General features: G+C 37.0%; 1 protein-coding gene across 1 annotated transcript; it reads right to left on the bottom strand.

The window, feature by feature from the left end:
* Nucleotides 1-1,245: 1,245 nt before the first annotated feature.
* Nucleotides 1,246-27,915, bottom strand: LOC139969430 (protein CIP2A-like). Its single transcript, XM_071974381.1, has 21 exons — nucleotides 27,793-27,915; nucleotides 25,943-26,054; nucleotides 25,373-25,526; nucleotides 23,781-23,896; nucleotides 21,220-21,314; nucleotides 20,118-20,214; nucleotides 19,269-19,391; nucleotides 17,591-17,736; nucleotides 15,387-15,462; nucleotides 14,384-14,581; nucleotides 13,085-13,237; nucleotides 12,098-12,240; nucleotides 11,495-11,594; nucleotides 10,818-10,936; nucleotides 8,952-9,162; nucleotides 8,312-8,374; nucleotides 7,497-7,607; nucleotides 5,928-6,124; nucleotides 5,234-5,347; nucleotides 4,420-4,612; nucleotides 1,246-4,127 (listed from the first exon to the last, which is right to left on the bottom strand). Exons 2-21 carry the CDS (start codon nucleotides 26,039-26,041, stop codon nucleotides 3,990-3,992), a joined length of 2,646 nt encoding a protein of 881 aa, XP_071830482.1. The 5' UTR covers nucleotides 26,042-26,054; nucleotides 27,793-27,915; the 3' UTR covers nucleotides 1,246-3,989.

Raw genomic sequence — 27,915 nt, 5'->3', positions numbered from 1 at the left:
CAATGTTGGCGTACACGTTACAAAATACAGTATACACAACAGTAAATATTTACTCTGACTTTTTTAAATGTATATTGCTCTATCTTTTCTTACAGGGCAATTCGGAGTCACCTACCCTTTCCTCTTTCAGGACTGTTTCAGTTCCATGCTTGGTGGGACGTCTTTACCGCCCTTGCCAGCCAATCACAAGCATTTAAGTAAGTTTTTCCCCGCCCACCTACCCCTATCCCTTCCACCTCGAATGTGTTAGACCTTTCATTTCAGTTTCACTGAGACGTGTACGCTCCAGCGTTGTTATCCACCAATGATACAGTATATAGATACTGAGTTGAAAAAACAGCGGATTAACTATTCGTCTCAATGTAAAGAACATGGTGAGGGGGGCACATGACATGTGAATACATTTGTAGGATGTGGTTTCACATTTTCGACCAAATGAAAAATGTATTATTATATATGTGTGTTAATGGTCATTGTTAACATTGTTTGTAAACATATATCGATTAATCTTGCATTCATGCGGAAACATCTACTTGTGATTTCTGATTCGCGTACAATGTATACGGCTCTATTTGGTGATCTGCATTTAAAAAGTGAATACTCAAATTTCTTCCCGCAAGGCGTAGGCTAAAATGTTGCTGTTATTAGTGTTATATAGTGGTATTATTGTAAATAGCCTTTACTAATCCTCTCAAACTTTTGAAATGGTTCTGAAAATAAAATCCCATTCTCCCAAACAGATGATCGATCTGATGTGTGATACTTTCTTTATACAATTTATGACTTTTTTTGCTAGCATTACTGAACTAATATATTAAGTATATCACTTAAGTTTTTTCCCTCGCTCTTTTCCCATTTTTGGTTTCGATGATAATCGTAACCTATGCATTCATGCAGGCGGAGAGTGCGTGTATGTGTGTGTTTGTGTGTGTGTACAGAACGAAAGCAAAAGCACAACAGCTTATGTGTAAGGTAATGACACAGGTTCACCATCATTTGGTCTTCCATCTTCGATTAATACACATAAGAAGTAAAGATAATAAATATTAAGAAATTAACATAAGTGTTAAAAGTTGTAACCAGTGCTTGATGTAGATCAATGTACAGATTTAACGGGAAGATGGACCAATAACAGGTTTAATGATCTGAGGGGGACAAACATCAAATAAACTTTCATGACCATATTCCACTTTTCTTGCTATGCACTCATGTTACTTGAGCAATGATCTTTGTAAGGTTTCCTCATATTTAGGGCTTTATTTTTATTCTTCTCCTGTACTTCTATTTACCATGAATGCAATTCATTATATTGGTTTTGTCAAATAATTTAATCATTCTCCTCACATCATGGAGTTGATTTAGTTCCTTCTTCTGGTGTTTGGTTCCCTCATTCCTATGGAACCTTCTGGTTATTTCTTTTGTTCTTGTCCCTTTTGCCCGTTCCGGTTCTTTTTAACTTTTGGTCATACTATGAATCCTTCTCCTCATCTCCTGGACTTTATTTAGTTCCTTCATCTGTGTTTGGTACCCGCATCCCTTTTGGCCATTCCGGTTCTTTCTAATGTTTGGTCATATTATGAATCCTTCTCCTCATCTCCTGGACTTTTTTTAGTTCCTTCGTCTGTGTTTGGTACCCGCATCCCTTTTGGCCATTCTGGTTCTTTCTAATGTTTGGTCATATTACGAATCATTCTCCTCATCTCCTGGACTTTATTTAGTTCCTTCGTCTGTGCTTGCTACCCTCATCCCTTTTGGTCATTCCGGTTCTTTCTAATGTTTGGTCATATTATGAATCATTCTCCTCATCTCCTGGACTTTATTTAGTTCCTTCGTCTGTGTTTGCTACCCTCATCCCTTTTGGTCATTCTGGTTCTTCTAATGTTTGGTCATATTATGAATCATTCTCCTCATCTCCTGGACTTTATTTAGTTCCTTCGTCTGTGTTTGCTACCCTCATCCCTATTGGTCATTCTGGTTCTTTCTAATGTTTGGTCATATTATGAATCATTCTCCTCATCTCCTGGACTTTATTTAGCTACTTCGTCTGTGTTTGCTACCCTCATCCCTTTTGGTCATTCTGGTTCTTTCTAATGTTTGGTCATATTATGAATCATTCTCCTCATCTCCTGGACTTTATTTAGTTCCTTCCTTTGTGTTTGCGACCCTCATCCCTTTTGGTCATTCCGGTTCTTTCTAATGTTTGTTATATTATTAATCATTCTCCTCATCTCCTGGACTTTATTTAGTTCCTTCGTCTGTGTTTGCTACCCTCATCCCTTTTGGCCATTCCGGTTCTTTCTAATGTTTGGTCATATTATGAATCATTCTCCTCATCTCCTGGACTTTATTTAGTTCCTTCGTCTGTGTTTGCTACCCTCATCCCTTTTGGCCATTCCGGTTCTTTCTAATGTTTGGTCATATTATGAATCATTCTCCTCATCTCCTGGACTTTATTTAGTTCCTTCGTCTGTGTTTGCTACCCTCATCCCTTTTGGCCGTTCCTGTCCTGTCTAATTTTTAGTTATATTATGAATCATTCTCCTCATCTCCTGGACTTTATTTAGTTCCTTCGTCTGTGTTTGCTACCCTCATCCCTTTTGGCCGTTCCGGTTCTTTCTAATGTTTAGTTATATTATGAATCATTCTCATCTCCTGGACTTTATTTAGTTCCTTCGTCTGTGTTTGCTACCCTCATCCCTTTTGGTCATTCCGGTTCTTTCTAATGTTTAGTTATATTATTAATCATTCTCCTCATCTCCTGGACTTTATTTAGTTCCTTCGTCTGTGTTTGCTACCCTCATCCCTTTTGGTCATTCCGGTTCTTTCTAATGTTTGGTCATATTATGAATCATTCTCCTCATCTCCTGGACTTTATTTAGTTCCTTCGTCTGTGTTTGCTACCCTCATCCCTTTTGGCTGTTCCTGTCCTGTCTAATTTTTAGTTATATTATGAATCATTCTCCTCATCTCCTGGACTTTATTTAGTTCCTTCGTCTGTGTTTGCTACCCTCATCCCTTTTGGCCGTTCCTGTCCTGTCTAATTTTTAGTTATATTATGAATCATTCTCCTCATCTCCTGGACTTTATTTAGTTCCTTCGTCTGTGTTTGCTACCCTCATCCCTTTTGGCCGTTCCGGTTCTTTCTAATGTTTAGTTATATTATGAATCATTCTCATCTCCTGGACTTTATTTAGTTCCTTCGTCTGTGTTTGCTACCCTCATCCCTTTTGGTCGTTCCGGTTCTTTCTAATGTTTAGTTATATTATTAATCATTCTCCTCATCTCCTGGACTTTATTTAGTTCCTTCGTCTGTGTTTGCTACCCTCATCCCTTTTGGTCATTCCGGTTCTTTCTAATGTTTGGTCATATTATGAATCATTCTCCTCATCTCCTGGACTTTATTTAGTTCCTTCGTCTGTGTTTGCTACCCTCATCCCTTTTGGCTGTTCCTGTCCTGTCTAATTTTTAGTTATATTATGAATCATTCTCCTCATCTCCTGGACTTTATTTAGTTCCTTCGTCTGTGTTTGCTACCCTCATCCCTTTTGGTCATTCTGGTTCTTTCTAATGTTTGGTCATATTATGAATCATTCTCCTCATCTCCTGGACTTTATTTAGTTCCTTTCGTCTGTGTTTTGTACCCTCATCCCTTCTGGCCATTCCGGTCCTTTCTAATGTTTAGTCAAATTATGAATCATTCTTCTCATCTCCTGGACTTTATTTGGTTCCTTCGTCTGTGTTTGCTACCCTCATCCCTTTTGGCCATTCTGGTTCTTTCTAATGTTTAGTCATATTATGAATCATTCTCCTCATCTCCTGGACTTTATTTAGTTCCTTCGTCTGTGTTTGCTACCCTCATCCCTTCTGGCCATTCCGGTCCTTTCTAATGTTTGGTCATATTATGAATCATTCTCCTCATCTCCTGGACTTTGCTTAGTTCCTTCGTCTGTGTTTGCTACCCTCATCCCTTCTGGCCATTCCGGTTCTATCTAATGTTTAGTCATATCATGAATCATTCTTCTCATCTCCTGGACTTTACTTAATTCTTTCTTCTGTTGTTTAATTACTTCATCTTTCTCCTTCCCTGCTGTCTCCATCTGTTTGTATTTACCCTGAACTTCTTTGAGCTGTAAATAGTAAAACAACAGAGTTATTTATTCCCCTACATCTGACACCAAAACTGTGGTAACATGTAAGGACCGATAAAATCTGTTTTCATAAGCTTTATTCCAAACACTTACCTCTGCAGTGGTCATTTACTGCTGGTGATATCAAAACTTGAACACTCACTTGTAACATTGTCTCAAATTTTTTATACATCTTTTCATTAAGCCAGTGGATTTGCTAGACTAGCAGACAGCTGTTCTTGCTCTAGAGCTGGGAGGGGGAGGGGGAGTGGATGGTGAGAAGGAGGTATACCTGCTGCTTCAAATCTTCAATATTTTCCTGTGATTTCTCCTGTTTCTTCTCCAGTTGTTCGTTTATCCTCTCAAGACCATCTTTGTCCTTTGCTAACTGTTTCGTCTTCTCCACCGCAGCTTGAAGTTCTAAATCTTGTTCGTTGGCTTTCTTTTCTTTTCTGCGAATCTGTTCCTCAAAGTTAGTGGTTGCTCTGGCAGAAGAAAAGAAATTATATAATTTTTTGGAAGGTAAAGATACAGGTAATACCATATCTACCACTAGTAAGGATTATATTTGAAATGAAACGATGAAAGACAAGGGATGAGGAATTGACATTCTGGCTATTTACTGATTAAAATGCCACTTTTGTAGTCCATCAAAAGATAAATTTAGTCTCTGGACTGTCTTTTTAAATTATTCAGTCTCTGGACTATTCTTTTAAACTATTCAGTCCCTGGATTATCCTTTTAAGCAATTTAGTCTCTGGACTATCTTTTTGAACTATTCAGTCCGTGGACTACCCTTTTAAACTATTCAGTCCCTGGACAATCCTTTCAAGAAATTTAGTCTCTGGACTATCCTTTGGAACTATTTTGTCCCTGTACTATCCTTTTAAGCAATTTAGTCTCTGGACTATCCTTTTGAACTATTCAGTACCTGGACTATCCTTTGAAACTTTTCATTCCCTGGACTATCCTTTTGAACTATTTAGTCTCTGGACTATCCTTTTGAACTATTTAGTCCCTGGACTATCCTTTTGAACTATTCAGTCCCTGGACTATCCTTTTACTCAATTTAGTCTCTGGACTATCCTTTTAAACTAAATACTTACTCTTCATACTGACTCTTGAGTGTTTCCAAGTGTCGCTTTAGCATCACACAGATTTCCTGCTTGGAAGTTAGCTCTTGAGTGACGGAATTGAGGTTACCCTCTGTTTCTTTCAACCTGAGGAAAATATGAGACAGTGGAAGATGTTGATAATCAAATGGGGTACCTGGGAGAGGAGAAGAGGTGAAGGAAAGAGATCCATTTGACGGAAAGCTGAGTATCACAAAATGTAGACAAAGTGATTGCAGACAAAGCTAACACCAAAGTAATGATTTGAACAGATAATCATAATCATACTTTTGTATATATATTTCACACATTTAGAGTGAGAGAAAATTTAACTACAAGCAACAGAACTTCAAGTTGATAAATAAAAAAAACTAACAAGACACTCCTTCGGTCCTTCCTATGAGTTTTTCTATCACATTACTGTCTATGCTTCACCAAGAGTAGGGTGGAATACATTTACAGTTAGGGGCAGGACAGGAGGAGGTGATTGGCTGGAATGCACAGGAAGGTATCAGAAGTAAAGAGATGTGTTTGCTATCATTCTCAGAGCAAAGGTTTGCAATAAGCTACTACTACAATGGATCTATGCATGATGTTAAGAATTTCTGTAACAAAATAAGTCGGAATCATTATTGGTCACATAAATAATTCTTTCTTTTATGATAATTTTTCAACAACAACTGCTTACCGTTGAGTTAGTTCTGCGTGTGTAGTTACCAGCTTGTCATATTGTACAACCACTTTCTGCAATTCTTTTATTTCGGTCCCTTTCCTTTCTAATTGATCTCCGAGCTCATGTTGTCTGACCGACGCCTCTTGTAATTCTTCTCGGTAAATCTCTTTCTTCTTCTCAGATTCGTGAAGCAGTGAACGTAATTTCCTTGCCTATCGACGGACACCGACGATCAAGATGTATTCAAGAAACATTGAAATGGAAACGAAGTTAGTAATACAAATTAAAACACCTGGTCTTGAACAGAGGACGAAATTGTCAGTTGAGATAAAATGACCGGTTTAAGCCAATGAGGAGAACAATGAAATACAATGGTAAATTTCTAATAAATAAGTTACTGCAATGATGCCTTTGCCGGTTAAAGAAATTTTTTGTGCCACTTATGTGCACTTAAAGAGTTATTTTTATAAAGGATGGATTTGATAGTTGGACAAAATTTTCTGCAGCTTCAGGTCAAATAAATGCACATCCTAAATAGACTTCTGTATTGAAAACATATAATTTTCTTCAAAATCTTGTGATGCCGAGTCTGTGATGTTGTCATGACAGTTGAGTTGAAATTACTTTGTTTAATTTCTTGATTACATTTAAATTATTTATTTTAAATAGTTATATTTGTACATAAAAGGATGCATTTGATGAAACTCTAACTTCAGAGGACACTGATATCCAAGCTTACATGTTAAATGTATCAACTTTTAAGGATTCATCAAAAAGAACATTATCATAGTATAAATGCAGAATATCTACCATAAAGACACTACAGACCACCCACTGTGTTCCACTTTCTGGAGTAACAAAGCCCTAGCTTACCTAGACAAACTACGTTACAGTCAAGCATCCATATCTTGAGTTAAGGATATGATATTGAGATGGGGTTATCAACTAACAGAGCCAAACATTTATCCACTAAATGATAAGACAGAGGTATTACTTTGTCTGTTAGACACTTCACCCCTATCCCTGCCAACCCCCCCCCCTCACCCACCCCTCTCCAAGAAGATTTATCTAGTAAATTACTCTTGGTACTTTGAACATCAACACTAGGGCTGAACAGCTTTGTCTGAATCATGTTTTTAATGTTTTCCATGGTACCTCTCTAGTTTATATGAGGGAGGGTTTCATTAGAGTAAATAGTGTTCATAGCCATAACACAAGAGGTAGTACTTTTAATTTTCAATCTCCCAAAATTAAAACGCACAGTGCTGGGTCTTTTTATTACAATGCAATTAATAAACTGGAACAGGCTACCTGAAAACATAAAATCCATCCTGCTGAAATACAATTTTAAAAAAGATGCCAAAGCCTACCTTTTCAATCATATGAATGTCTAGCTTATAAATATCTTTCTTCCTTTTTTTTTACAGCGTTTGTTTGCATGTTTTAATAGTAAATGTCTTATCTTTTGTATATTTCCATCTTTTTTTTTAAATGTTTCTCTATATTTGCAATTTTTTGTATGTAGATGAAGATTGATAATTTGCTGAATCAATTATAGACTTCTAAATGTGGTTACCACCTCACCTCAGCATCCGCTTCAGCCCACTGACATCTATGTTGACTGATGAGGTGATCAGCTTGGGAGAGTGCCATCGCTTTTGTTTCCAACAAGTCTTCAAGGTGGCTATGTTTGGTCTGTTCAAAGCAACCAAGTAAAAATACATAATGATAATAGTAAATGATTTATAAAGCTCATATGTCTATGCTGCACTGTGCACTCACAGAGCATAGAACAACAAATATACAGACACCACAACAAATCATAGAAATGAAGAATCCTCATTATGAGACTTAGGTCATCCTTAAACCATTTACTTTCTCTTTGCTTTACTTTTCATGTAAGCAAATTTGACCCTAAACACCAATGCCATCATTAGGTTATGGAACCAGCAAAAATAACCAGCAAAAATAAACATTGCAACCAAAAGAATAGAAAAAAAAAATTTAAGTACATATTTAGTCTTGAATAAGTCCTCAGCCTTGCATGTGAAGAAACATCCCAAGTCTGTGATATATTCTAAACGGAATTAAATCTTTCTCAGCTATTTGGGGCAGTTGTTCATGACATTAATCTCTATTGCATAGATCAATAATGATTCTTACACGGAGGCTGAATCACCATGCAGTTATAGTTTGTCCTATTACATAGATAAATAATGATGTTTGTGTCCCTTCAATGTATTCTTACACGGAGGCTGAATCACCATGCAGTTATAGCTTGTCCTTAACAGATTTAGAGTAATTGGATACAAGGACTGTCTTATTCCTTTAACTAAGTTAAAATTAATAAACAAACAACAAGCACCATACCAGGATTGAGCCAAAAGCAACAAACTTACCTGCAGGGAAGCCAACTTGTGTTCGTACACATCCATGATCCCTGACGCTGGTAAGGCAGAAAGCTGGAAAAGATTAAAATTAAAAAGCAAATACTGATAAAGATTGTAAACTCAAGTAGATTTAGTGTGACCTCTAAAGTAAATCTGTGATTTAAAAAAAAATTACTAAGGACTAACCAGACAGGACTACACTATGAAAATTGTGACAGTTAGAAACAGATATGAAAAGAAAACTTCATAACTAGTTTAGTTTACTTTTAACCAGCTAAAGTGAAAATCTCAAAGATACTGAGGAACAAAAACAGTCTATGACATTGGTTTGATTGGTATTATAATAGGGTAAAGATTAAAAAACTATTCAAATGTTCATTTCTTGCAACTGGCATGTGAAGAAGCAACTGTTAGGTTCAAAACTACAGGCCCTCTAACTTTAATATAAAATGTACCTACACAGGCTTTTTGCAGTCCATTCGTGAACAGCTTTTTCTTGCTTTTTTAAAACCTTTTACTACATTATATGCATACAACAATTCCCCACCTCCATCCACCAATGTGAAACAAAATGTTAACTGGCATATGAACAAGTTTCTTTCAGTCAAAAGAGATTCCTTTGAAAGAAAATCAAATAATTTTAACTCACATCTAATCCACTTTTCATCTTTTTAATAAGATCATCAACTTTGGAGTCAAGCTCTCCTTTCTCGCCTGAGAAGCTGTTCCTCTCTTCCAGTTTGAGGCTTCGATTCCCTTCCGTCGTTCCTCTCTCATTGACGATGCTCTTGTTTCCGTCACCCTCTCCTGGTCTGGTCTTCATCCGGTGTCTATTCACAGCAGCTAACCGCTCCTCCAGGCTACAAATAAATGAAATGAATAATAATATTAATAATGATATTTAATTTTTATATAGCGCTTTACACCAGCGATAGGTCTCAAAGCGCTTTACAGACGTTATATTAACCCTGGTCAATTACCCACTTGTCCCAGAGACAATCCTTCCAGTCGGCAGCAGTTATATACTGCGCCCCAATGACAAGTTACCTCACAGGTACCCATTTAACCCCTGGGTGGAGAGAGGCAAGTGAGATAAAGCATCTTGCCCAAGGACACAACGTAATGAACTAGGCAGGAATCGAACCAGCAATCCTTGGATCACGAGTCCGACGTCTTAGGCCAATTGGCCACCACGCTCTCAAATGAATCGACAAATAATATTAAATTGGGAGAGAAACGATTTCATTTTCTCTGATTAATGGTTACAAAAAAACAACCCAGTGGTACATGTTCCAAAACAACAGGTGGAAACCTGTGTTGATTAAACCTGAAAACCCAACAGACTTTGCATGAAAATTTGTGATTTTGACACATTTTGGAAGTTGTCACTCTTTGCCACACATTACTAAATGCTTTTCCTGGAGAAAAAAGGTTGTGGAAAAACCCCAGAATACAGGTTAACACAGGAATTATTGGTACACAGAATTTTTCAAAGACATACTATCTTTTTTTAATCTTGAGTTGGATTGTCACAGGTTTTGAACATGTTAGAAACATGCAATATTACACTTTTTAACAAGTGTCGACATGTTTTCACATGTTTTAGACAAATTGTAAAGACACATGCATAGCCACTGATTTTACCTGTGAAATTTGTTCCACAAATACAGATCTAAATCCCATGTTTACGTGTTTTCTTTTGTGGTTCACCTATAATCACAGGTGGAGGAGGTTGCCACAGGATTTTTGTAAGGCTAACTATCAACAATTTTCTTTCTGGACAACTACCTCGAATCAATGACGATGTAGTTTCTGCTGATTTCATTTCAGAAGAAAATCAGGCGAGGGAGACATAGCTCATTACATGGAGACAACACATAAAATTCACACATAAAATATAATCCGTACTATTAGCAAATTGTTCGCTCCAAGAGGATTCTAGTCTTCCACAAGTTCCTGCATCTGCTCTGTCACAGCTGTATTGATCACTCCTAAGCACTCATAGCGAAAAAAAATATATGCAAGAGTGTCCAGAGCAAGACAAGCACAAAAATAGGAAACACATGTTGGAAATTGTTATGCATGCAAGACAATACAAGTTCATTTGCATAACCAAATCTAGTGACTGAAGTTAATTGCTTTGAAAAAAATGATTGCATATTTTTTTTTTAAATCATTCAGGAGAAAACCACATCCTCATAGCATTTTGTAAAACTGAGATATGTATGCATTTTTCAAATATTTGATGGTATTTTGTAAATGCATCTGGCAATAGCAGAATGAATGATGTCATCAGCTGGTAATGTCTTTGTTTCCCTTCATACTTTAATTTGACAATGATTGCTCTTTCTCATGAAAAGAGGTGTCACAGTGTTTATTGACGTACATCCTTTGAAAAAGCCTTCTATTTTGGTGCTTTCATGAACGTACTACAGGGATACTATATTCATGCAATATAAATTACCAACTGATTATGAAATAAACAATATTTCCTACACAGGATTGGTAAACTTACACTTGACTGCAGAACTCAGGATTTGATGCGGCCAGTGTAAAAAGATGGAGAGAGATTTGAACGACATCCTCAGACTGAGAACCGATACCGTGGACGAGAAACGGAACCAGGCGTTTGTCCTGAGAAACGGAGGAAAGAAAAGTTCTTCTATTAAGTCACACAATACTACAGGAAGTGCAGTATTTAGTAACACTGCATTTCTGTAGGTAAATAGTCTGAAATATTGTTACACAACAACACATGCTAGGAAGGGTATTTTGAAAACTCAGTGATAAAGGTCCTTCAAATGAGTTGGGAATTTTGGACAAAAGTGAACCTATAGTATGACGTCACAGCTATGTTCGTTCTCTCTAAAATCTATATATTCTTGTGGTAAGACTCAAATGTTTTTTTCTTTGAACCTGTTAACCAGGTAAGTATATGCTTGGTGAAGTATTGTTTTGCACTCTGTGTGTTTCCTAAGATTAATATGCAAACCCTCTGAACTACGTATTACTTTAGTTATCTGCTAGGATGACTCAGCTGTTTCCATTTTATCTGCTGTAGTATGTAAAGTTCTTCTGAAGTCACTAAGGAGGAATTACACAGAATGATACAATAAATGAATGATACAATGATACAACAAGCTGAAGGAAATGAGAAAAAAAAAAATCAAAAAGAGCTTGTGAAGAACTTACCTTGAATATAGACTGTGTGACTTCACCAAGTGTAGGTTTAGCTGTGGATAATTTGTCCATTAATTCAAGCAAGCATAGAGTCATTTCAACACCGGCCTCACTGTATGAAGAAAACAGGGAAAACACCCAATGAAGAACAGCAGGACAGTGTAGTTTATGGTGTACAATATGACATGATGTGGATTCTAGCTTAAATGGATTCCAAGTTAACCTATGGTTTTGTTTTCAAAATAACATTCATTTCATTTCATTTATTTGTTTTTTCACAACATATTTACATGTAACAATACAATTTTTACAGTTAAGTTTTTGCAAGAATACTAATATTAAGATTCATGACATAATCAGGTAACATAATATACAACATATTTTGAAAGGAAGTGTTGTAATAAAACTCTAACGAGCTTAACTAGGTACAACACTGGCTGCTTACAAACAAAACAAAAAGTTAAAAAAACTTAATTCCCGATGACTTGCAACCTACAAATGAAGTGAAATCAGACCTCATGGGATTGAAAATCTTTTGAAAACTTTTCAAAAACACTTTTCAAAAAGGCAAAATGTGATGACTTCCAACAGGAAATATACCAATTCTATACTCACCTGCACTCTGAAGTTACCTGCGTTTTTGTTTGCAGGGAAATAATCTCGTTGACCTCCAGCTGGTTTCTGATAATATCGCGCAGTCCTTGTGTGTCCAAAGCTGAGACGATACTGTTCTTCAACTCGCCATCCTCGCAGATACGTTTCATTGTCAAGGTTTCAAATATAAACATGGTTATGGTTTGTTCATCTCCAGACTAAATCTGGCTGATGAGAAATTTTTTCTGATCGAAACTTTACAACTTGAGATTGTCATAGTTTGTATTGTGTGAATCATTATCAACCTAGATATATAATTTTATTATCTCTTTCAGGGAATTCTGTCTGTGATTAAAAGCCTGAGAAAAGCTTGGTTCTGTGAACTAGAGAATTGTCATCAAACCATTGAATTTGCTGATCAACCGGGCCAAGATGAGTGTTTTGGCCAAATGTACAAGTTTGGCTGTGAATGACTTCCCTAAGTATTTTCTTGAAGTGTTATACTCAGGGATGAGCCTGGGGTAAATAAAAAATCACGGAACTTTGCAAAAATTGCGGTATAGGCTCCAGTTTGCGTATGCTACAGTGTGTTAGGATAAAAGTTTTTGTCGCCGAGGTAGAAAAGAAATCACGGATATTCCGCGAATTCGCGGAAAAAGCTCATGCCTGTATACTTAATAGAAATGTTTGCTATTCACAGATGAATGCAACAACTCAAAACACTCTTAACACCTCTATGTTTTTGCATATCCAATGCTATAAACCTCCTTATCAGTCAAACACTTTTCCTTTTATACTGAAATGATGTAGAAAAATGTGTGGTAATTTGTTTGTAATACTTCAATCTGTCACTAGAATATTAGTTAATTTTGGTTATTGTGGGCTATAACTTAACAATAATCAAGGATATCACATGCCTGTTGTCAGAACAAAATCACAGAGGAGCTAAGTTGACCAAAAACGGAAAAAAAAGAGGAGAAAATAGCTGAAAATTTAGAAAAGGATATGATGAACTAGTTGGACAGTGTTTATAATTCTATGACATTGCATAAGTTGAATTGACTCTTCGTTCCCTGCTGCTGGAGTGGTCAGATTGTGGGCTAGGAGGTCAATCAATCTATTATTGTCCACTTCATATGGGCAGTTTGAATCCATCCACTCCTAGAAAGTAGAAACAAGAAGAAGAAGCAGAACACAAGATAGAAATAACTCTTGTTCTATTGAAATGAAAAAAAAAAATGTTGGGGTATTTTTTATAAGGACTACCACCTCATATTGACAGTAGTGCAGAACTAGACAATATGAGATGGAATAATTACAAGAAAAATTGACATCTGAAGAAAGAAGAAAATACATCTGAGTTAATATTAAGAGAAGAGATGTTAATACACATAGGGTAACCCAATTTTACTACAGAACCTAATTCCACCACCCAAATTTGAATGGAATCATTGTCACAACAAATTTATCCTCCTTCCCCAAATTCCAAAATTTCAAAGATGCCATTGACTACAAGAATCAAGGCTTAAACTGTTTAAATATTTTAATAGTGAATGCTAAATGCTAAGTACTTGCTAAATTCATTTATTTAATGTTTTCTTCCCGAAAGAAATATGAAGTGACTTTACATTCCATTTACACAATATAAACAATTGTAAGTTTATGCAGAGGAAGTATGCTGAAAGTACTGTTGGGCTTGACAGGAGTAGACTTCCTGAGGAATTAGTGGAGAAGAGAAAACATGTTTTCTTTTCTTCATAACATAACAGTTAGAAAAAAACAAGTTCAAAGAATGTAAAGAATATTTGGATGAAACTAAGTACTATAAGCTCAAAAAGTTGTAACTTACGGATTGAATGCAGTACTTTTAAAACCTTTGCAGTTTGCACAGAACATTTGTTTTTCAGCATACTCCCTCTCCACACCTTTCTGTCTTTGTCCATCTCCAGTTTATCTCCTTCCTCTCCTCTTCCCCTGTTGGTTTCTTTCTTTCTTCTCTCCATCTCTTGTCTACTAATCCCCTTACATCTATCTGTTTGTGTTCATCCTGCTCATTAACCTGTCTGTATTCTGTGTGTGTTTTTGTCCCTTCTGTTACTGTTACTTTTTTTAGCCTTTGAAAAGATCCTGCTAGGATCGAAACGTCAGGCCAACTTACTTTTACACGAACATTTGTTGTATAAGTTTCAAGAGAAGAGCGGTGCACTGCTGGTATATACATTAAGCAGTGATCACAGATTACCTGCTCAAAAGGAAAATGTGATGCTTTGAAACGAAATTAAATTAAACGTAGCCACAGGAACGTACCTCGTAGACTTCACTGATGAGTCTCAGCGTCAGTACAGGTAAAGTCCGTCCACGCTGGAGAGGTTCTTTGCTTAACGAGACTAATTGGGTCAACGGTGTCACAGATGAGGTCTTTTCTTCTCCGTTCTTTACAAATATCTTCAGCAGCATTGGTCTCAAGTCAGGAATCTTGAATGCTGCCAGGAAAAACTCTACCACCTTAAATGAAATTAGAAAACACCATAATTAGGATAAGAAGACCTTTGTAGAAGCCCAGATAATGAATTAGGATTAAACTCTGCCACCTTAAATGAAATTAGAAACACAATAAATAGGATTAATAGACCTTTGTAGAAGCCCAGATAATGAATTAGGATTAAACACTACCACCTAAATGAAATTAGAAACACAATAATTAGGATTAGTAGACCTTTGTAGAAGTCCAGATAATGAATTAGGATTAAACTCTACCTCCTGAATTGAATTAGAAACACAAGTAAAGGATTAGTAGGTGTTGAAGTCCAGATACTGAATTAGGATTAAACTCTACCACCTAAATGAAATTAGACAAGTAAATAGGTGTTGAAGTCCAGACACTGAATTAGGTTTAAACTCTACCTCCTAAATGAAATTAGACAAATAAATAAAGGATTAGTAGGTGTTGGAGTCCAGGTACTGAATTAGGATTAAACTCTACCACCTAAATGAAATTAGACAAATAAATAAAGGATTAGTAGGTGTAGAAGTCCAGACATTGAATTAGGATTAAACTCTACCTCCTAAATGAAATTAGAAACATAATAAAGGATTAGTAGACCTGTTTAGAAGTCCAGATACTGAATTAGGATTAACTTAACATAAACCTGGAAGGCTGACCTCTGGTCAGAACGGGTAGCAGGACAGTAAAGTGAATGATAAGAAAGTATTATTTGAAATGTGTGTAGCTTGTAAGCATCAAAATTCATAAAACGTTGATACAGTTTTGCTTAAAGCTGCATGAAGTCTTTAAAATGATTGTACATACCTTGCAGAGGTCCTTGGTTTGACCTTTATTTAACAGACCCACTGTAAGCCTCATTGATTCTTCTAAGTGTCGAAATCTGAAATATGGAGAAAAGCAAATATATTTGCCAAAGAGCGTATTAATGTCTTTCCAGCTTCCAAGGGTGTAACTATTTATCACTGTAAAGTGATAAAAGTCACCATTGATAAGATTGGTCTCAGTGGTGGAGTAGTTGTGATCAGGGAGTTGCTTCTCGATATTAGTACTATCACTGACTAGCAAGTCCATTCATGAACTTAATATGAATCCTTGCTCTACAACAGCAGAGATGCCAACCTCTTGCCACAAAAAACAGACTGAATATCCTAAAAAATCAGATTTTGGAGAAAAAAAAAATCAGATTTTCATGAAAACTTGACACTACCACTAGCCCGTTGGCCCCGGGCCAGTAAAATGTTTTACTGGTAAGAACGGGCAGGTAAAATGTTTGCTTTTTCATAAACATTTAATGAGAAAATTTTAAAGCTGCCGATTCAGCGTATTTCCCACCCATGTAAGCTTGTTGTTCAACGTGTTTGTCGTGGTTTGGGGGGTTACTTGTACATGTTTCTATGCGATTCCGCTTCCTTCAAAAAAAAATTTGGGGGAAAGATGAAAAATCGTATTTTCAAGAGGCAATATTATATTTCACTTTTATAGTGCTAAATATGATAAAATCGTACTGGTTGGCATCTCTGCAACAGTTACTGTATCTGCAAATGCATTGAAAGATGGCACTGCTCAAAAAATTTGCTAGTCTTTGGACAATACTCATTATCCCTAGGTTCAAGAAAGCCTCTAGAAAACGATAACAAGAAATTTATTAATATAAAATTGGAATATATCCTGTCCTGATATTTTTCTAATACCTCCAGCAGGAAAGTTATGAAGACCTTACGAGTCATCTTGTCTGTGCAAGAAGTAAAAGTTTCCAAGATCCACCCATTACTGTCTCACAAAATAGTATTTAAGTAATAGGACCGGTTACCTACTCTATAATGGCAAGAGTATAGCTAAGTGTCTCTTGCATTTCAAACCAACTGGTATTTACAACACCTTAGTTTAGATTTTTCTGTTGGTTTTATGGATGAAATGCCAAACAAGTACCTCGCAACTAGTCGCTTAACAGGAAGGTTATAACATCGGCATATATCTGACAATTGAGTTGCCTCTCACAGATATGTTGTTACAGGAATATAATAATAATAATAATATTTGCTTTTTATATAGCGCTTTATACCAGCGATAGGTCTAAAAGCACTTTACAGACGTTATAATACCCCTGGTCAATGATAACCTGTCCCAGAGACAATCCCTCCAGTCGGCAGCAGTTATATACTGTGCCCAATGACAAGTTACCTCACAGGTACCTATTTATCCCCTGAGTAGAGAGAGGCAAGTGAGATAAAGCATCTTGCCCAAGGACAAAACGTAATGAACTAGGCAGGAATCGAACCAGCAATCCTTGGATCACAAGTAAAACGCCTTAGCCAATTGGCCACCACGCTCTTCCATATACCTGATGGTATTGGGGTCAAAGGTTATTACTCTTACCTCACAGTCTCTCTGTATCCTATCGTGCTTCATGAGATCTATAAATAGATCGACCGTATACTGACAGGTCAGTGTGCCCTCCTTGTGTAACAGAAGATACTGGGGTCAAAGGTCATTACTCTTACCTCACAAAGTCTCTCTGTATCCTATCGTGCTTCATGAGATCTATAAATAGATCGACCGTATACTGACAGGTCAGTGTGCCCTCCTTGTGTAACAAAAGATAATGGGGTCAAGGTCATTACTCTTACCTCACAAAGTCTCTCTGTATCCTATCGTGCTTCATGAGATCTATAAATAGATCGACCGTATACTGACAGGTCAGTGTGCCCTCCTTGTGTAACAGAAGATACTGGGGTCAAAGGTCATTACTCTTACCTCACAAAGTCTCTCTGTATCCTATCGTGCTTCATGAGATCTATAAATAGATCGACCGTATACTGACAGGTCAGGGTGCCCTCCTTGTGTAACAGAAGATACTGGGGTCAAAGGTCATTACTCTTACCTCACAAAGTCTCTCTGTATCCTATCGTGCTTCATGAGATCTATAAATAGATCGACCGTATACTGACAGGTCAGTGTGCCCTCCTTGTGTAACAGAAGATACTGGGTTCAAAGGTCATTACTCTTACCTCACAAAGTCTCTCTGTATCCTATCGTGCTTCATGAGATCTATAAATAGATCGACCGTATACTGACAAGTCAGGGTGCCCTCTTTGTGTAACAGAAGATTAAAGATGAGTTGAAATGTCTGTGTGATGTTACGCCCCTGAAACAGCTGTTCAAAAAACAGAAAGAGTTAAGAAGATGTTTTATAATGAAAATGACTGCAAAAAGGTATGGTTTTGAAAATGGAAGTGAAACCGAGGTCGATAAAGCGTTAAATTAGCATATTATAATCTCAATTACCATAAACTTCTATGAAGCAAATTTAAAAGAATCTCTAAAACAGCAGAGATAGGACTTGAATGGAAGTTTCACTAGAATGATTAAATGATGTTTTTTTCTTCATTTGATATTTCAAAATAAATGAACCTGTATGCTATCCTTTTAATGGCCTATTATTTGCTCTCCCCCCCCCCCAAATGAACCTGTTTGCTATCCTCTTTATGGCCTATAATTTGCTCTTCCCCCAACCCCCTCGCTCTAATCTTTTAATGGCCTATCATTTGCTCTTTCCCTCTCCCCCATAAATGAACCTGTATGCTATCCTGTTAATAGACTATCATTTGCCCACCCCCCTAAATGAACCTGTATGCTATTCTTTTAATAGCCTATCATTTGCTCTTCGCCCCTCCCCCTAAATGAACCTGTATGCTATCCTTTTAACGGCCTATCATTTGCACTCTCCCACCCCCCAATGGACCTGTATGCTATCCTTTTAATATGCCTATCGTTTGCTCTCCCCCCCTCTCCCTCTAAATGTACCTGTATGCTATCTTTTTAATGGCCTATCATTTGTTTCCCACCCCACCCCTCCCCCTAAATGAACCTGTATGCTATCCTTTTAATAGCCTATTATTTGCTCTCCCCCCCCCAAATGAACCTGTTTGCTATCCTCTTTATGGCCTATAATTTGCTCTTCCCCCAACCCCCTCCCTCTAATCCTTTAATGGCCTATCATTTGCTCTTTCCCTCTCCCCCATAAATGAACCTGTATGCTATCCTGTTAATAGACTATCATTTGCCCACCCCCCTAAATGAACCTGTATGCTATTCTTTTAATAGCCTATCATTTGCTCTTCGCCCCTCCCCCTAAATGAACCTGTATGCTATCCTTTTAACGGCCTATCATTTGCACTCTCCCCCCCCCCAATGAACCTGTATGCTATCCTTTTAATAGCCTATCATTTGCTCTCCTCCCTCCCCCTAAATGAACCTGTATGATATCCTTTTAATAGCCTATCATTTGCTCTCCCCCCTCCCCTAAATGAACCTGTATGCTATCCTTATAATGGCCTATCATTTGTTCTTTCTCCCCTCCCCTAAATGAACCTGTATGCTATCCTGTTAATGGCCGATCATTTGCTCCCCCCCTCCCCTTAAGGAACCTGTATGCTATCCTTATAACAGCCTATCATTTTCTCTTTCCCCCTGCTCATAAATGAACCTGTATGCTATCCTTTTGATGACCTATTATTTGCTCTTCCCCCACCCCCTCCCTGTAAATGAACCTGTATGCTATCCTTTTAATGGCCTATCATTTGCTCTTTGCCCTCCCCCTAAATAAACCTGTATGCTATCATTTTCATGGCATATCATTTGCTCTTTCCCCCCACCCCCCTCCCCCAAACAATATAATGCTTTTACCTTTTCACCTAGATCGTCATTGAAACAGAGACTGGTTAGAATGGAGAGAGCGCAGACAATAATCATTAGACTACTGCTGGATAGTAACTTCATCAAAGTCTTGTTGATCGCTCTGACATTAGGCTACAAAAAATAATCATAATAATCATAATAAAAATACAAGTATGATAAATAAATCTTGAGACTTTTAGTTTAAACGAATGAAAACATGTAGCAAGTTAAAAGCCATTCCCCATGACATTAAAACATGTAGTTAATAACTTAATACCCTTGGCCACTGGTAAGTTGTCACACCCACACACACACCCAAGTGTGTACAATCCAAACAGTCGCTCCAGGGGCAGAAGGCTCTGTGACACGTCACAAGCACCCGAGGCACACTTAATAGGGTGTGGCCTTACGCATACACTTGCACAAAACTGTATTTTACAAGTAATCTCGCAGATCCCCATTATCATATAAACTTGGGTGAAGACTTGTAATCGAGGGGAATTGTCTTTACCCAGAAAGCACACAACAACATTATCCTGCTGTGACATCAACCTGCGACCTTTAGACTGGAAATCTATTGTCTTAACCATTTAAACATAATTTAGAGCAACATATTCAAAAGGACAGTAGTATTTTGTTACATTTCTGTATGTACAGTAACACACTAACACAAACACTAATATTAAAATGTACCTGACATTAGATACATCCATTTATTACTCTGAAAGTTGGACAAGGACATTCAAACCTCCTTCAGTGTTGACTGGAAGTACTGTTTTAGTAGAGCTGTCTGACCAACCTTTGTCATTTTTACTGAATGATTGGACCAACATTTATAATATTGAAATATTTACTTACATAAGACCTGATCTGTATCTGGACTGCACTGTTAGCTCGGCATAGATTGGCTAGGAGTCCCAGACTAGGCAACGTCAAGTCATTTTCAGGCTGAGACCTGTTTCACGTTGATAAGAGAACCGCATAGAACCATCAGTGATCGGTAATTTCACAGTTAAAGCAGCATTTTGCATCCTTTTCTATGGTTTTTCTCAACCTCAGTGATTCCACGATGCCATAACGACATACATAACTAGCTTATATATTCAAATCTTACTTCAAATGGTGGCATAAAAGACTAAAAATTTACAACTTTCAACTTTGTTTTTCTCGAAGATATTTTCTGTTGGGATCCAAATAAACCTCGCCCATAATATGAATATTTAAAAGCTACGAACGTCATTGGCCAATACGTAATACAACACCATGCTTGATTTGTGTAGATTGTCTATGGCAGTTGTACCACCTGGAGCTGTTAGAGTCCAGCTCACTGGTTGTACCAAGTTACCAACTTGAAATTTTGAATCTATCTTTTGCAACGGCTCATAACTAAACCTGCATCTCTGATTGGTTGAATTCAAACTAGTGGGTTGGGGGAACTGTATGCGACTAATATTAATTGTGTAATTTATCGGTGGACACTTTTCTCATCATCTGCAAATGTCCTGAATTACTCGCCAATTAAAGCTTTTGGCAGGGAAAAAACTTGGCTAATATCTTAGTTTGCTGTTTTGTGATTGATATATGTTAAAAACTTTATGGACTTATCAACAAAGTGTAAAACGCAACAAAACACAAAATGCTGCTTTAAGAAAATAACTCAAAAGGGTTTCCACAATGATACTGTAAAACAGTAACAAGTTGCTTGTGACATCACAGACAAACTCTGTCCAGACAGTCCAATTTATTACAGAGACCTGGTTTGCTGGGTAATGTTTCCAAGAAAACTCTGACTTCCTAGTCATTATTGTTATGATATTATTCCAGACAATTCACTTCACCCACATGGATATTGTACCAATATAAATATGATCTATATATAACAGAGTATTAAAGTCGGGTGAAATATGATGAACCTAATGAAGGAATATTAAGAGATGCTACTTTAGTCTGCTCAACTTACACATTGGTGATAAGGAAATGAACCAGTTCTTCCATATGAGTGCTTGGGTATGTGACTTGATAGTTGTATGTAACTTCTTGAAGTAAACACAAACACTGTTCAAATGAGAGATAAGAAAGGAAAAAGGAAATCACTTATATTTGACATGTATCTATGCTGGTTATTCTGTAAAGTAATGCAAGCTATGTAAATAAATATCTTAGGACTGTTGATATAAGGAAAATCTCTGATTTAGATCTGTTTACAGTCGATTTATTAACATAGTGACCTTGGAGTGTGGGATATGCATGTAAATATCTAAGGACTGTTAATAAAAGGAAATCACTTATATTTGACATGTATCTATGCTGGTTATTCTGTAAAGTAATGCAAGCTATGTAAATAAATATCTTAGGACTGTTGATATAAGGAAAATCTCTGATTTAGATCTGTTTACAGTCGATTTATTAACATAGTGACCTTGGAGTGTGGGATATGCATGTAAATATCTAAGGACTGTTAATAAAAGGAAATCACTTATATTTGACATGTATCTATGCTGGTTATTCTGTAAAGTAATGCAAGCTATGTAAATAAATATCTTAGGACTGTTGATATAAGGAAAATCTCTGATTTAGATCTGTTTACAGTCGATTTATTAACATAGTGACCTTGGAGTGTGGGATATGCATGTAAATATCTAAGGACTGTTAATAAAAGGAAATCACTTATATTTGACATGTATCTATGCTGGTTATTCTGTAAAGTAATGCAAGCTATGTAAATAAATATCTTAGGACTGTTGATATAAGGAAAATCTCTGATTTAGATCTGTTTACAGTCGATTTATTAACATAGTGACCTTGGAGTGTGGGATATGCATGTAAATATCTAAGGACTGTTAATAAAAGGAAATCACATATATTTTAATATTTATCTATGCTGGTTATTATGTAAAGTAATGCAAGTATTGTTAATATCTAAGGACTGTTGATATAAGGAAAATCTCTGATTTAGATCTGTTTTACAGTAGAGTATTAACATACTGTACTGTACTTACCTTGGAGTTTGGGAAATGCACCATGGAATATTATTATATTAATAAAGTTTACAATTACTAGTGTTAGCATTTGTATTGTACCAGTGGTACTCACACTGGTCAGTCAATGCAAAAATAACACTACTTTATACTGTAATGTAAAGTTAACTAATAGAGTGTTAACAACTTAACATTTCAGAAGTCAGTACCGGATCTGCTGTTGTACGACTGTGTACAATATAGTGGGTTTGTACAGTAGGATACTTATACCTAGCTATTGTGGAATTTATCAATGTATATACAATACAGGGTTACAGGCCAGACTGAAGGTCCGCGAGACCGAAACTATTACTAGGCGTGATTTGTGTGTTTGTGCTACAAAATGTACAAATTTTAGGAAGTAAATTAGACGTTTGGTTTATTATTAGGAAATTGTGTCAACTGTTACAGGCTAGAGGTTAAAGTCCACCCCTAATTAAGCCTGATTTCATAGTAAAATGGGATAACAAGGGAACATATTGCAGTTTTCGGTTCTCAAAGGAGTCAAAATTCTTTAGACTGCTCGAATTTCAAATAAAATTTTTGTAATGTAATGTGACAATGCTGAAAAAGTGTTCTAAATTGGTTTAATCGCCCCGTTTTTCCTTACTTCTTCAGATTTTAGGAGGGGGGGGACGCCCCCTCACCCCCTGCTTTTGTCGCCTATGGTTGTTAAGGTTTAGGTCTTTTAATTACCTGCATATCTTTTATCAAAAAGACAAATTTTGAAACTTTTCATGTTTGTTCAAACAGTTGTTTCGTTCTGTTTTGCTTTCTTGTTGTTGTTCTAGTTTGTGCACGCAATCATTAAATGGTGACATTTCAGGCTCCGGTCACTTGGCTTGGACGGGGGGGGGGAGGGTTGTGGGAGGGCATGGTTGCCCAGAAGATTTTGTTAAATATCCTCTTGTCAATCATCCTAACAATACAATGAGATCACAATGCTTTGTTAAAAACACAGAACTTTTATTTGTTGCTACGATTTAGTGTTCACAGCCAATTGTTTCAATGTCAGATGATGGCATGGGTGAAAACACATTCAAACCAGTGAGGCAGTGTTGTTGGTTATATTTACAAGGCTACTTCATAATTCTTGATTAATGAACATCCTCATAAACACACTTGCTGTCCCGGATGTGTAACTTTAACCCTGGTCATTGGTAACTTGTCACACCTACTGTACACACCAAAGTGTGCACAATGCAAACAATCTCTCCTGGGGCACCACAGTGCACCACAGCCACGTGTCCCATAGGGTGCAGGCACAAAGCGGCGCACGCAACTATATTTACAAGTCACCTCACAAGTCCCCATTTATACACCTGGGTGAAGAGAGGCAATGGAGATAAAGTGCCGTGCCCAAGCCCCAAGGACACAACGCAGTGATCTGGCCAGGGCTCGAACCTGTAATCCTTAGATCATAAGTCCACTGCCTTAACCAATTGACCACAACGCCCTCACAAATGATACAAGGGGTCTACCTTGCAATAGAGTGTCCACATACCTGTAGTACTAACACTTGGCTGTTTGGTTTCCCCGCATACATGTGAATCAAGAAGGCCAATGCTGCCGGCAGATTATAGACTTGTTTTAGCATTTCCCTGATGTCATCTCTGGTCACTGAGTAAAACAACAGACAAACTTGGTGATGAAAGATGAAACCAGTATTAGTAAAAACATTGCATAATTTAGTGAAGGTGATGTCTGGGACAGTAAAGCACAGTGGGTCTGTTGATACCTAGCCAAGGATATCTGAAGTCTGGCAACATACAGTGGGTCTGTTGATAGTCCTAGCCTAAGATATCTGGTGTCTGGTAACATACAGTGGGTCTGTTGATACCTAGCCTATGATATCTGATAGCATTCAGTGGGTTTTTTGATACCTACCCTAAGATATCTGATAACATACAGTGGGTCTGTTGATATCTTGCCTAGGATATCTGATGTCTGGTAACGTACAGTGAGTTTGTTGATACCTAGCCTAAGATACCTGATGTCTGGTAACCTAACGTCTGGAAACATACAGTTGGTCTGTTGATATCTCTAGAGTCTAAGATATCTGATCACATACAGTGAGTCTGTTGATATCAGACTAGGCTAAGATATCTGATGTCTGGTAACATACAGTGGGTTTGCTGATACAGTACCTAGCCAAGGATATCTGATGTCTGGTAACATACAGTGGGTTTGTTGATATCTTGCCTATGATATCTGATGTCTGGTACCCTAACGTCTGGTAACATACAGTGGGTCTGTTGATATCTAGGCTCAGATATCTGATGTCTGGTAACATACAGTGTGTCTGTTGATATCTAGCCTACAGTATGACATCCGATGTCTGGTTACCTACAGAACTGTTCATATAATTTAATTTCCCAGCTGACCTGATAATATTCAGGTTTATACTTATTTAGTATTTACTGATATCCCACAACATACATAGTCACGTGCAGTGCAAGCACCTGTCTGGTTTATATACTTTATATAAAGGACTTACAGGTTTGAACTCTAGTCCACTAAAGTAGATTCAATGTTTAATGGGTTTGGGGGAACTCTATGCGATTAATTTTAAATGTGGAATTTGTCGGGGACACTTTTCTCATTATCTGCAAATATCCTTAATTACTCGCCAATTAATGTTGTTGGCAGGGAAAAAACTTGGCTTATATCTTAGTTTGCTGTTTTGTAATTGATATATGTAAAAAACTTGATGGACATGTCAAAAAAGTAGAAAATGGCTGGCAAACGCAAAATGCTGCTTTAAATTAAGTACCTACCTGCAAGTAAGATTATGTCTGGGAATCTTTATGCAGTTTCTCTGCATGTATCAGGGGTCAAGTTACAGTATAAACTTACACACTACATTTAATGTGCCGTTATTGTCATCGCTTTAGTTGTTGACCAGAAGTGAGAATGCTTTTGCACCATACAAACAAGGATCACATTGAATTCTACGGCATAGTAGTTAAAATCGCAGAGGAATTTTTTTGTGAGTTTTTTTTTATTTTTTTTTTTATTTGCAAATATTCAGCACCATTGCACTTTCCTTTATTAAACAGATTCAATAAATTTCAATAAACAGCAATCTTGACTCACCAAGGTTGGTGAGCAGCTGAAGTGATTTATACGATAGTTCTGGCGGTGTCCTTGGTGAATTGAGAAGTTTCACAATCCCAGAGAGACATTCCGATGTAAGAAAATCGGTTGTTGAAAAAGCTTTTAATTCATCTGACGTTCCATCGATTACAACCTGTGAGGAAATACAGTAATAAATATTAATTTTTACGAAGTAACTAGTTAGTCTCAATTTGCCCAAAATTGAGACTTTTTACTGTACATATGTATTTTCCCCCCTGCATTTTTTTTTCCCATTTTGAAGAAAATTGTTATAATTGATTTAAAGGTTTGACTTGTGACCTAAAGCCTAGCTGTGATTTGACAAAAAATGATCATAATTTTAACACATAAATTTTACATCAAATTTGAATGTTAATAAGCGTCATGTCTTTCATTCATTGAGTTTCAACTACAAAGGGTCACAAAGGTTCTGTACAGCAAGAACAGCAATATACATGGTTGCAATTTGTAGCCTGCCAAACCTTGAGACATTTTTGATGACCATTGACCCGGTAATAAGTGTAAAAAAAGAAAACAAAGAAAGCTTACATCAATCTTAGCGACTACTGTTCTTAAAACGTCTGTATCTGCTTGGTTCTTGAGGTGATGGCCGAGAGCCTGAGTCAATTCCTTGATCAGTGGATCCATCTTTCATACATCTGATAAGAAATGATTTAAACAAGTTAAACATAGACTGTTAAAAGAATTAGGACTATATTCACAGCAGTCATAAGCTTCTCTTAAAGTTACTTAGTAACAGTATGTAAAATTAATAGTGTATTACGTGTATAACTTACTGATACTTCCACTATCTTGTACAAAACTGCTTACTTAGTGTATTGCACAACAGTACATTCTAGTAAGTAAATTCACCTATAGAGCAGCAAATTTCTGTAGTTGTTATTGTTGTTATTTAAAGGGTGTGAAGACTCGTGCAAAAAGAAACGTCTAATCAGGGGCGTAGCGAGCGGGGGGGGTGTGGGGGGTGTCACACCCCCCCAATAATTTGGCCGCTCCATCTCAAAAACTATTATTACTTGTCCGTAATATGCAGGGTCATCAGTAGGCACTATATTGTTTCATGACAGGCATATGTTATTGAATATGGGAGTTTCTTAGCTTCATTTTGAGCTATTTTATCACAACCTAATTCTACTTTTTGTGGAAAAAAAAAGCATTTTTCATATTGCACATGTATAGTTATTCTGTCACGATCTCTTTAGCAGTACGCATTGCCTATTGCCCAAACCATTATAGGTCTACACTGGGACACTCACCCCTCCTAAATTCTTCAGGCCTATTATATGCTCAGAAAGTTCATTCAATTAATACAGTAGGCAACATTCTATTGAGGTGAACTTCAATCCAGGGGCTGAATAGAAACTGCTTTGAAACTATGTAAGGCACATGGGCCCAATTAAAGTATTAAACACACAATCGCCCTATCGAGCCATTCAGACAACCCAACTGTTTACCTTGATGCAAACATGGTCCAATTATTATACAACTTCATGCATGAGTGATTAAACACTTTGAGGTGGACAGGTGAGGTGATACTGGGCACTTCCTGTGTATAGGCTAACTTGAGAGATCTACTTGGGGAGCGAGTTGTAAAAGTTACACTGTGAATATGTTTGCTCACTTTCCATGTTTTTGTGATGGTGTTGCATTATATATATGTAACAAGACAATGTGACATGTATAATATGAAGAACCATAGCCCTACTGTAGGTGGCACCAACAGTTTAATACTTGTCCATTCTCTAGATTATGGAATTATGCATCTCGATAGGAAAATAAAGTTGGTTGATTTGAGCATCCAATATATTATTTATTTGAATTATTTATAATAGTCTAATTCGGTAAACTCACTAAGTTATAGATCATGGCTGTTCTTTGGATGTAACCCAACCCCCTACCATAAGATGCCAGTTTCTTGTACTGTAGTTTCTATGCTTCTCCACAAGTTCCACATGGATTTTTAGGAATTCTATATAATTTGAGGTTTTTCCCAGCTTTTCCCACTTATAGGTGGGAAATACACCCGGTAAAAAACTGGTTTTTACCGGCCAACCCTGCGTGCCCAGATTGAAAGAAGGAAAACTTTAACTTGAAGCACTTGGTAACTTGACACTGACGCAATTTCACTTATGCCTAGCCGAGGAGAAATTCACGGTTTTCAACAATTTAGCCGTAGGTTACTGTATCACTATCAGTGTATACCTCAGATAATACGTAGGCCTAGTCTATTCTGTACAGTGAAAGGTACGTAACTTGGGCTAGCCTACACGTTAACATTGTAGTTGATACTCATAAAGGGCACAATTTAAAGTAAACCACGAAAGGATTCCCTTTCTAGATTTGATGTCACTGTCAAGCTTCATATAATACTAATAACTAAACTTCGTCACTTGGTCATGTACGTGGAAATGCAAGTAGTTTCGTGAAGCATCAACTATGATTTCGTTGTCTTTGATGTAGGCTATTCAAATTTCCCTCTTCAGTGTAGGTCTATGTATTTT

This window comes from Apostichopus japonicus, chromosome 1, assembly GCF_037975245.1.
Source record: "Apostichopus japonicus isolate 1M-3 chromosome 1, ASM3797524v1, whole genome shotgun sequence".
Lineage (NCBI taxonomy): Eukaryota > Metazoa > Echinodermata > Holothuroidea > Aspidochirotida > Stichopodidae > Apostichopus > Apostichopus japonicus.
Note: the sequence above shows the minus strand (reverse complement) of the source record. Positions and strands in the feature narration are given on the sequence as shown.